This window comes from Dipodomys merriami, unplaced genomic scaffold (assembly GCF_024711535.1).
Source record: "Dipodomys merriami isolate MVZ:Mamm:240054 unplaced genomic scaffold, mDipMer1.0.p SCAF_11, whole genome shotgun sequence".
NCBI classification, from domain to species: Eukaryota; Metazoa; Chordata; class Mammalia; order Rodentia; family Heteromyidae; genus Dipodomys; species Dipodomys merriami.
Window position 1 is genome coordinate 16,675,020 of NW_027202382.1, and position 12,277 is coordinate 16,687,296.

The window sequence follows — 12,277 nt, forward strand, 5'->3', positions numbered from 1 at the left end:
CCAGACAGGAAAGTCCATGAGAAGCCTATCTACAATAAACTACAAAAACAGCTAGAAGTAAAGATATGGCTCAGGTGGTAGAACACTAACTTTGAGCCAAAAAAGAAGCTCAGGAACAGTGCTGAGGTCTTGAGTTCAAGTCCAAGGGCCAAAGCTGAGTAACTCACACTTGCAATCTTAACTACTCAGGAGACTGAGATACAGAGGGGCTCAGTTTGAGGCTAGTCTGAGCAGGAAAGTTGACTAGCCTCTATCTCCAAACCAGTAAAAGCAGAGCTGGAAGTGTGACTTATGTGGTAGAACACCAACCTAGCAATTGTGAATTCAAACTCTGGTACTGAAAAAAAAATCATATTGGCAAATGTATCATGGTCAAGGTTTTTCAGGTCATTAAATGTTGACCATAATTTGGGGATGGCAGTAGCAAAGGGCCTCTACTACTTGTTGCAACTAGAAGTTGTGGGCCATAGGCACATTATTTGTTAATCATGAAACATGATGTTAATCATCTTCTGCTTTGTAGGGTTAATGTAGGAAATGTATCAGCTGCCTTGATAGACATTTCTTTCTTTTTTGGGGGGGGGTCCGGTCGTGGGGCATGAACTCTGGGCCTGGGCCCTGTCCCTCAGCTCTTCAGCTCAAGGCCAGCACTCTACCACTTGAGCCACAGTGCCACTTCTGGCTTTTTTCTTTTTGCTTATGAGGAATCGAACCCAGGGCCTCATGCATGCAAGGCAAGTGCTCTACTACTAAGCCAACTTCCCAGCCCTAGAGATTTATTTCTTATCCTTAGATCATGGACAGGAAAAATTGAGCAACTCCTCATAGAATGACTAGCTAAATTTGAATTTCATTCCTTTCCTCCAGAAATCTTTCCAGTCTATCCTCACAGGCTAGACCTTCTTCCAGATTATCACCAGATGTGACCTACAACACTGCTTTTGTTCAAGGCCTAGAAAAAATTTGTTCTTTCTATGCTCCCCAAGCTCTCATTTATCAAGGACTCTGATTCCCTCCCCAAAGAAACCACTAATCCCTGCTAAGGCTTTTCTGCAGACAAGTTATATGTGGTCATCTCCGGCAGCTATGGTCATGTGTCACATTTGTCTTAGCCTCTATGACTGTCAGATGCAGTAGAAGCAGGACACTGTGGGATGCCTCCTGAGAAGTTAATTTGATTCAGGCCTCCAGCTCTCCAGTTACTCCAACATTGGTATAAATGTTTCTACCTACCTGGAGAAAGCTTCTGGCCTTGATAAAAACCTCCTGGGAGTGGGGTAGATATTCAGAGCACCAATAGGCCCCCTCTAGGCATTTTCTTTTGCCAGCACTGTGAATGGAAGTTAGGTTTTTGCACTCTAGCCATTTGGGTCATACCCCCAGCCCAGGACCTCGGTTTCTAGCTGCATGAGTTCTTGGCATATGTCCTTGGATTCCTAGAGGGAGCAGGCCTTAAGTCACGCCACTTTACTATCTATTCGGCACCTGCACGATGGGGACGACAGTACGTGTTCCTACCCAGCCACAACGGGGGCAGTGGCCCGCCGCCCCCTGACGGCCACCGACCGACTCTCAGTCGCACGCCAGTGCGGTCCCGGCTTCCTCTGTCCCACTCAGGTCACAGCTTCACTGCTCGGGACTGGGATCCTCCGAGGCGGCGGAACCCGGAACCTGCTGGTGATTCCGCTGTCCTGGTCCCCGGAAGAGGGCAGCAGAGCGCAAGCGCAGGTTTCCTAGCCGACCCGCTTAGGACGCCGCACCCGGAAGTGGCGCTGGAGAGGGAGCACCGAGGTGTAGGCCAGCGGGACGGCGTCCTGAGCTGGGGGTGGGGGTGTCGGTCATGTTTCCCTTCTGGCCCCGCAGCCCGGGAGGAGAGCGGGCGGCCGGGGCGGAGGAGCCCGAGCCTCCCGCGGGGCAGGCGACAGCCTCCAGGCTGCCGTCTCCGGCTCCCCTGCCGGCGCCTCCACAGCCGGGCGCTGATGCGGTTCCTCAGCCGGCCGCCTGGAGCTCTCGCCTCCCGGGCACCCCGGCCGCGCGCGCCACCGAGCTGGCATCGCCCGGAGCTCGCGAGTCGTCGGCTGCCTGCGCCCAAGAAGAGCCGTCGCCGCCCTCCTCGCCGCGCCTGCGGCCCGGGCCGGACTGCGGGGCGGCGAGCCGGGGCCGGCAGGGCCCGAGCGCGGGCCTGAGCGGCCCGGGCGCCAGGTTGTTCGGGTGGCTGAGAGAACGAAGCCTGGGCCGGGGGCTGTTTGTGGACCCGGCGCGGGACAATTTCCGCACGATGACCAACCTGTATGGTTCCATTCACCCGGCGGACTCGGTGTACCTCAGCACCCGCACCCACGGGGCGGTCTTCAATCTCGAATACTCGCCCGACGGGTAAGCGCGGCCCCTCGGAGGGCGGGACCGCCTCCCCGGCTCTGCCGCCGGGGCCCGGGCACAGGTATCGGTGCCCGGAGCTCGCTCTGCTCGACTTGCTCGGGCTGAGGTTCTGCCAGTCCACGGGCGGCCTCCAGCCGCCAGGCCTTGGTTCTTTCGGAAGCGCGCGTTCGCTGTGGAGCCCCTGTGACCTTTTGAAAGGAGTTAGGCAGGCTTGATTTACTCCCCTTGCCTTCAGATCCAATCAATAGCTAAGGTTTTTTGGCGCACAGTAGGCGCTCGATAAACACATTTAAGATGAGTTTTTTTTTTCTTTCTTCTGTCACCCTAGGCTTGCATTTCTTTCATCTAAGCTGGTAAGAGTAGCGAATGCCTGCAGAATCTCTGCCCTTGCCGGAATCTGTGGGGAAGTGACAAGTGTGCATTCATCTGCTCAAGATAGATGCTAAAATAGATCCTAAAATAGAAGGACGTTTGCATCTGTTAAGAACATCAGCTTTTTTTCTTAGCTGATTAGGTACTTGATGTTTGGTCTTGATATACTTTGGAGAATTTGAAGCATGATGTCTTGAAGCCGGGCCGCGGTGGCTCATGCCTGTAATCCTAGCTACTGAGGAAGCTGAGATCTGAGGATTGCAATTCAAAGCGAGTCTGGTCAGGAAAGCCCAGGAGACTTATCTCCAATTAACCACCAGAAAACTGGAGGTAGCTCTGTGGCTCTTAAGTGGTAGAACGCTAACCTTGAGCAAAAGAGCTCAGGCCCGGCCCTGAGTTCAAGCTCCACAGCAGGGGCAAAACAAAAGAAAGTATCTTGTTTATATTTAAAACCCTGTTCTGTGAGTACACAGTCCAAGAGACATGTCAGGAAAAAAAATTGCGCACAGTTCCACCCTGTAACGACACAGTGAATTCTTATCACATCAAGGCCTCAGAGTTGGGAGTATTTGCTTAGTTCCTCCTTCAGCAAATGTTTCTTGAGTACTTGCTGTGTTGTAAATGTAGGGATAACATTGATGGTGACTAAAATGAAAGCAGTTCCATCCCTAAGCTAATTTTGGTGGAAATATGTGTCCATTTTCGAATCTTTCTTGAGCAGATAAACGCACACTTGTCACCTCCTGGCAGGTTCTGGCAAGGACTTTAAACCCTCTTCTTAAAGCTCCCTTCTTCCTCCAAGCACCAAGAGTCTTCTATTCCCTATATCCTCTCTATAACTTTCTACCTATACTTTATAGGACTTTGCAGAAGTTGTGTCTGCCCTTTGAAGATGGTGTTTTAGGTACAGAATGGTGATGGTAGAATGAATTAGGAAAATTGAATTCAAATTTGCAAGGGCTATTAGAATGACAGATAATACTGCCCATAGTTCTTATTTGGATCTGGACTGCATTTTCCCAGAGACATTTTAAAAGGTGGTTAGGTATTCTGATACTTACAACAATAATTCAACAATATTTAGTTACACTTATGAAAAACTTAGGCAATAAATGAGCTAAACAGCACTGTGATCCAAGATTAAATGGATTTCAAGAAGCTGGGTGCTGGTGGTTCATGCCTGTAATCCTAGCTATTATGGAGGCTGAGATCTGAGGATCATAGTTCAAAGCCAGCATGGGCAGGAAAGTCTGTGAGACTTTTGGTGAGTAATCACCAAAAACCCCCAAATAGAGCTGTGGCTCAAGTGGTAGAGTGCTAGCCTTGAGCAAAAAAGCTCAAGGACAGTGCCTAGGCTCTTGAGTGCTGCAAGCCCCAAGACCACCAGCAAACACCACCCCCGCCCAAAAAAAAGAAAACAACCCAAGGATTCCAAGGAAATTTTCCTTTTATGTAGGTTTATTTTTAATCTAAACATATAACCATACCAATTTGTAGCTTGCCTTGTTTCCTTACAGTATATTGTGAGCTACTTATGTTAATGAGTAATTTTAACAGTGTTTTCAAATTTTTCATTATCTTAAAATATCTGTGAACAAATCTTTTAGATTTATGTCCTTAGAATGAATCAGATATTAAGATTTTATTTATTAAGGTTCTGTCTGTGAAGATCCTACCAGTTCTCATTCCTCTCAAACATGTGGAGGTTCCTGTCATCCCATACTCTTGTCAACACTGTATATAACCACATTTTTTCATCTTTGTCAAGATAAAAGTAATTCAGTTTTTGCTTCATCTATTCTTAGGCCTGACATTTACACTGGAGCTAAAGTAATTTTATAGACAGATCATTTGTCTGTATTTATATCAGTGAGTTATACATGCTTTAGATCATTTTGCCAAATAGAACCACTGTCACTTTCAAGGGCTTCTCAGTACAGAGACAGATCAAAATTAAAAAAAAAGAATCTGAAAGACTTTCCTGTTCTGGCTGGCTTTGAGCCGTAGTTCTTAGATCTCAGCCTTGTGGGTTGCTAGGATTACAGGCATGAACCACTGTATGAGGCTTGAAAGTGTTATTCAAAAGGTAGGTGAGATGCCAGAAGGAACGAAAAACAAAGAAAATAGTAAATATGTATGTAAAACTAAATGTCTTTGAGATGAACAAAAATGGAGCACAGAAAGACAATATAATGAAGAAATACTCTAAGTTCCTGATATTTTTGACATATATATTTACTATGATATATAACTTTAATAGGAATACTAAAATTTTCAAGGAGCCACAAAAAAGAAAATATAATTTTCACACTAGTAGAAGAAAATGTAAAGAATAAAGGGAAAAGTTCCAAAAGAAAGCAAGAAAAGGAAAATCAAAAAGGGCAGGGTCATGTAGTTCAATAGCATATATAATACATATATGAAGTCCTGAGTTTGATCCCCAACACTACACAATAAAAAATAATGTATAATAAAAAGTATAAAGAGTAGCTAAAAATCCAAATAGTACTTGTTAGAATATTAAGGTACTAAATGTTCTAATTAAAGTACAACGATTACCTCGGTATGGCGGCATATGCCACCATAGTCCTAGCTACTCAGGAGTTGGAGGCAGAAAGATTACTTGAGTTCAAGGCCAATCTTAACACAGTGAGACCTTATCTCAAAAAATAATAAAAGACAAAGATTGTTCAATTACTGGGGCGAAGAAAGTAAAAGGATATAAAGAGGTATCAGACACATTCTAAAGAAAACTGGTAAACTATGTTATAAGAATAAAATTTGCTACAAGAAAAAAGTTACTAGAGATAGAATGTCTCATCATAACAATGAAAATTCAATTCTCTGAATATGTACCTGTAGATTTTAAGTGAGTCTGAACTTGAGTAAGTCAAAATTTGATATTTCAAAGAGAAAAGCAAATTTGCCATCACAGAGAAAAAATTAAAAAATTTTAGTGTACATCATTTAGTAACACATATAAGAGGGATACACAATATATGAACATTATCATTTCAAATCTTTAAAAAGCATTATAGAATACTGGGTTCATTCCTAATATTAAGCTAGTATGTACAGTAATTCAGCTGTACCAGTGATTAAATAATGATTTATAGCCATAGTTGTTGAATAGTTATTTCTTCAGTCTTGTTAAATGCCATCCTAGCACGTCAGCACATTATTTGGGATTTCCTAGAGTAATCCATTATATAGTAATTAAAGAGTTATAAACTGGCACAGCAAGTACCTATCAACAAGCATCTCCCTGGAGAACTATGGACTGTTGTCTATTGTAATTGTTCCTTATCCTTGCTTGGCACCTCCCGACTTCTCCCTCTCCCCCATGTGTGTGTTTTCTTTTTAATCTGTCTGTGTCTCTGTCTGTCTGTATGTCTGTATGTCTGTTATTCATCGCACACACAGGTGCCCATGCCTGGTCAAATACCCAGGGATCATCTGGCTTCCCTAAGAGTCTGGAGCTACTTAACTTTCTCAGGCATTCTCTCTCATGGTCGCTTGTGGATGTGCTGCTTCTGGAGAGATCAGAAATGAGAGCAATCAGATGAGAATAGTAATATTTCTACAGGCATCATCAAACATGATCTCTCTAGGCACCAAATATATTCTGATGGAGGAATAGAATGCACAGCAGATGAACCAGGCCAATGGAAACAGTTTAGGGATGAATGTAGATAAATATAAACTCCTGGCATGAAAATCCCTAATTTTTAAAAAATCACTTTTGTTGACTTGTACCATTATTTGATGGGGTAAGTTTGCCAAAACTTGTTGAATGCCTGTTTACCATAGGCATTAATAGCTCTTATTACACGAATAAAAATGACCAACAAAATAAATCTTCTCCGTGCTAGGTTTGTTTGGTTGGCTACCTGAGAAACAAAAAGGTCATTAAATACAAAGGATTTGTATCCTGGCTTATGTGCTTAACTGTCTATACTCCATTAACCTCATCTGGGCTGAGGGATTAACTTTAATGTAATCAAGTGTGATATGTCAAATTATTTTGTGACTATAATTAAACAGTATTGAATATATAAAATTGACAGTAAACTGAAGAGTTAAAAAATTGTTTATTGTAACTTCAGTAAAAGCTGAAAAAGGATTCAGCACCATTTTGTTGATATTTAGAGTAATTTTTTTAAACTTAGGACTACAAGTTACCTAACTAACCCTTAGAAGGCTTTTATGTAATTTTCTATTCAGATAAGAGAGTCTAAGTCAAATCAAAGATGATGAGTATCATTTCCAAAGTTAACAAGCACATGTAAATTGGTAATTTCCAGAAGGTAGTGCATCTAGCATATTTTGATGAACAATTTCAACTACAACTAATATGACCTAGTAAGCACTTTTATAATCTAGGTGTTAGTTTATTTAGAAAATAAACGTTTTTTTTTTTTTTGGGGGGGGGGTCCGGTTGTGGGGCCTGAACTCTGGGCCTGGGCTCTGTCCCTTAGCTCTTCAGCTCAAGGCTAGCGCTTTACCACTTGAGCCACAGCGCCACTTCCGGCTTTTTTTTCTTTTTGCTTATGTGGTGCTGAGGAATCGAACCCAGGGTCTCATGCATTGCAAAGCAAGTGCTCTACCACTGAGCCACCTTCCTGGCCTGTTTTTTTTGTTTTTTTGTTTTTGTCTTTTCTTTTTTGGTACTGGGGATGGGACCCAGGACGTTCACTTGCTAGGCAAGCACTTTGCCACTGAGCTACATTCCAGCCTGAAAATAAACTTTTATTTGTTAATTTATACTACCAGTGATCAATTTTTTTTTTGAGGGGGTGGCTGTAGGGCTTGAACTCAGGGCTTGGGAGCGCTCTCCCTGAGTTGTTTTACTCAAGGCTAGTGCTTTACCACTTTGAGCCACAGCTCCACTTTTAGTTTTCTGGTGGTTAATTGGAGGTAAGAGACTCATGAACTTTCTTGCTTGGATCCTCAGATCTCAGCCTCCTGATAGCTAGGTTAACAGGTGTGAGCTACCAGCACCTGACTGATCAGTCTTTTTGAATATAATACTTGACTATATGTAGCTGCTGCCTCATGCTTGCTGTTTTCAAACAAATACATGTAAGATTTTTACATACAAGACCAACAAAATTTTTAAATGTGTTACTATTAAAATGTTACACAGAGGTGTTACCATTTCATAAATCAGGTAATGAGTACATTTCTTTTCTGGACAGTGTCATCCCTTCTCTTGCTTTGCCCCAGTTTCCTCCTCTAGTCCCTGCCCACAAGTTACATAGTTCATTTTCCACATAGTGTATACTGGATAGCATGATTGCGTTCATTCACTCTTCCTCTCTCCCTTTCTGTACCCCCTAAAAAGAAAAAAAAAAAAAAAAGCCTAAAAGCAAAACCACACAGTACCACCAAAAAAGCCCTAAACGAAACAAAACAAAAACCCATGTTTCCATTTCCTGCAATTAATTTCAATAAATAGTATTTTAAATGTTCAAAGAAGTTACACTTTTGGGTTCCTCCCCTAAGGGCATCCTCCTTTAGGATGACAGTTTGTGTGTGAATGCCTAGAGTCCTGTATAGGCTATCATGTCCAATTATACTATTTATCTAGCTTCCACATACACATATGAAAGAAATGTGCTGTTTGTCTCTCTGAGCTTGGCTTACCTCACTTAACATGATTTGTTCTAGGTCCATACATTTGCCTGCAAATGACATATTCTTTCTAATGGATGAGTAAAATTCCATTGTGTATATGTACCACAATTTATTAATCCATTCATCTATTGAAGGGCATCTGGGCTGTTTCCATAGCATGGCTATTGTAAATAGTGCCACAGTGTGTCTTTACATGTCAAGTGTCTTTACAGAATCCTGACTTGTGATGTTCTAGGTAGATGCCCAAGAGTGGTATGGCTGGGTCCCTAGGGAAGTTCTATATTTAGTTTTTTGAGGAATCTAAATCGCCTTCCAGAGTGGTCGTCCTAGTTGACATTCCCACCAACATTCTAATAGGGTTCCTTTTTCCCCACATCCCCACCAACATTTGTTGTTGTTGGAATCCTTAATATTGGTCTATCTAATTAAGACGAGATGGAATATTGAGGTTATTTTGGTTTACATTTCCTTTATGGCCAAGGATGTTGAGCTTCTCCTCATGTGTCTCTTTGCCATTCTTTCTTCTTCTGAGAATTCTCTCTTTAGCTCCTTTGGCCATTTATTGATTGGCTTATTAGTTTGGAGGGTGGTTAATTTTTTTAGCTCCTTGTGTATTTTGGATATTAGGCCTTTGTCAGATGTATTGCTGGTAAAGATCTCCCAGTCTGTTTACTGTCTTTCTAGTTTAGTAACTGTCTTTTTCTGTGCAGAAACCTTATTTTGATATAATCCCATTTGTCAAGTCTGTCCTATCTGGGACTCTTTCAAAAAGTTCCTACAGGCTGTGAAGGTGGCTCAGTGGTAGAATGTTTGCCTTGCATGTGTGAGGCCTTGGGTTCAAGTCCTTAGCACCATATAAAGCAGAAAAAGCAGGAAGTGGCACTGTGGCTCATTCGTTAAGAGTGCTAGCCTTGAGTTGAAGAACTGAGGGACAGTGCCTAGGCCCAGAGTTCAGGCCCCATGACCGACAAAAAAAAAAAAAAAAAAAAAAAAGTTCCTACATATGTCTATAAGTTCTAATGTTTCTTCTACTCCATCTTGCAGTAGTTGAAGTTTCAGGTCTGACATTGAGGTCTTTGATCCACTTTGAGTTGATATTAATGCTTCTGACAAACAAGTATCCACTTTCCACTTTTAGTTTTCTGCTTATGGATGCCTAGTTTTCCTAACACCAATTATTGAAGAGGTTATTTTGTTGTTGTTGTTGTCAGTTGTGGGGCTTGAACTCTGGGCCTGGGCCCTGTCCCTCAGCTCTTCAGCTCAAGGCAAGCACTCTACCACTTGAGCCACAGTGCCACTTCTAGTTTTCTCTGTGGTTTATTGGAGATAAGAGTCTTACAGAGTTTCCTGCCTGGGCTGACTTTGAACCATGATCCTCAGATCTCAGCCTTCTGAGTAGTTAAGATTATAGGCATGAGCCACCAACACCCGACTATCTTTCATTCTACTGGATATCTTTGGCTTCTGTCGAATACTAGATAACTAAGTATATAGCTTTATTTCTGGACCTGGTTTTTTTTTTTTTTTTTTTTTTTTTGGTCTGGTTGTGGGGCCTGAACTCTGGGCCTGAGCACTGTCCCTCAGCTCTTCAGCTCAAGGCTAGTGCCCTACCACTTGAGCCACAGCGCCACTTCCAGCTTTTTTCTTTTTGCTTATGTGGTGCTGAGGAATCGAACCCAGGGCCTCAGGCATGCAAGGCAAGCGCTCTACCACTGAGCCACCTTCCCAGCCTCTGGACCTGTTTTTATGTTAGTACCAAACTGTTTTGTTATAGCTCTGTAGTAGTAAAGCTTGAACAAGATCACTGTTTTTTGTTTTTGTTTTAAACATTTGCTACTAACTAGTTTATTATAAAGAATGTTACAAAGAAAGAATAAAGAAAATAGAAGAACAGGACAAGGTAGAGGGGAAGAAGTTTGGAGCCTGCATGTTCTAGGTTATGTTGTTCACTAGGAAACTTGTATATTCAACTTTCTACAAGCTCTTCAGACCCTGCCTTTTGAATTTTTAAAAAAACTTTATTGTTAATACAAAGGTGATGCACTGATGAATGAAATCAGATAATGAATATATTTCATTTTGGACAGTATAATACTTTCCTTTATTCTCTCCCAGTTTTTCCCTCCTGTACCCAGCCACAAGTTATATAGTTCATTTAAAAAAAAAGTTTTATTGCTAGGTGCTAGTGGCTCACGCCTGTAATCCTAGCTATTAAGGAGGCTGAGATCTGAGGATCGAGATTCAAAGCCACCCAGCCACCCGGGCAGGAAAGTCCATGAGACTCTTATCTCCAATTAACAACCAGAGAACCAGAAGTGGTGCTGTGGCTCAAAGTGATAGAGCACTAGTCTTGAGCTGAAGAGCTCAGGGACAGTACTCAGGCCCAGAGTTCAAGCCCCATGACCAGAAAATTAAAAAAAAAAGTATTGCTGTTGTAAAGGTGATATACAGAAACATTACAGTTGTCAGGTCTTTTTGGACAGTGCACCCCTTATTCTCTTCCAGTTTTTCCCTCTTGTCCCCACCTACAAGTTGTATAGTTCATTTTCAACATCATGCCTAATGAATACCACTGCTGCATTTATTCACTCTATAGTCCTCCATTTTTGTGCTCCTCTTAACCTCTCCCCCAAGACAGAAAAATGAACAGACAAGACAAAAGAAAAAAGAAAAAACATCCTCTTGTCTCTATTTCCTGGAGTTCATTTTGACATTTTTTTTTTTTTTAATTTTTTTGTTGGTCATGGGGGTTGAACTCTGGGCCTTGGTGTTATCCCTCAGCTCTTCAACTCAAGGTGAGTGCTCTACAGCCATTGTACCACTTCTGGTTTTCTGAGTGGTTTATTGGAGATAAGAGTATCTTACTTTCCTGCCCAGGCTGGCTTTAAACCACGATCCTCAGATCTCAGCCTCACGAGTAGCTAGGATTACAGGCGTGAGCCACTGACACCCAGCATATTACAGATTATTTTATATGATCAGAGGCACAGAGGCATTACAGCTCTGTGTTCCTTCCCTAAGACTATCCTCTTCTAGTCTCACTGTATGTGAATGACTAGAATGTGTTTTAGATCTAGCTTCTGCATATGAGAGAAAATGTGCTGTTTGTCTCTCTGAGCTTGGCTTACCTCACTTAACATGATTTTTTTCTAGATCCATCCATTTCCCTGCAAATGGCATAACATTATTCTTTCTAATGTCTATGTAAAATTACATTGTGTATAGGTATCCCTTTTTTGGATCCACTTATCTATTGTGTGGGTATCTAGGCTGTTTCTATAGATGCCCAGGAGTGGTATGGCTAGGTCATAGAGAAGATCTATGTTTAGTTTTTTGAGGAACCTCCAGACTGCTGTCCAAAGTAGTTGTATTAGTTTACATTCCTATCAACAGTACAATAGGTTTCTTTGCCATTCTTATTCCGATAAGTTTCTCTTTAGTTCCTTGGCCCATTTAGTGATTGGTTTATTAGTTTTGGGAGCTCCTTATATATTTTGGATATTAGGCCTTTGTCAGATATATTGCTGACAGAGCTTTTCCCAGTTTGTTCGGCTGTCTTTTTAGTTTGATTTAATCCCATTTGTCAAAGTGTCTTTCATATCTGCCATGCCCCTGGGAGTCTTCAAAATTTTCTGCCTGTGCCTATAAGTTCTAGTGTTTCTCCTATTCCCTCTTGCAGTAACTTTAGTAACTGTGGTCTAATGTTACGGTCTTAGATCCACTTTGAGTTAAAATTAGTGCATAATGACAAACAGGGATTCATTTTTAGTTTTCTGCATATGGATGCCCAGTTTTCCCAACATCAATTATTGAAGAGGCTATCTTTTTTCCACTGTATATCTTTGGCTATCTTATAACTGTAAGTATATGGTTTGATTTCCAGGTCTTC

The 12,277-nt window shown here is 42.0% G+C and overlaps 1 protein-coding gene across 1 annotated transcript in view; it reads left to right on the forward strand.

Moving 5' to 3' along the window:
• The first annotated feature begins 1,811 nt into the window (after window positions 1-1,811).
• Dcaf10 (DDB1 and CUL4 associated factor 10) overlaps window positions 1,812-12,277 on the forward strand; it is a 49,689-nt gene continuing 39,223 nt past the window's right edge. Inside the window, exon 1 of the mRNA XM_070010108.1 lies at window positions 1,812-2,376. Within this exon, the coding sequence (XP_069866209.1) occupies window positions 1,841-2,376 (536 nt within the window). The 5' untranslated portion in view covers window positions 1,812-1,840. The remainder of the gene's footprint in view (window positions 2,377-12,277) is intronic.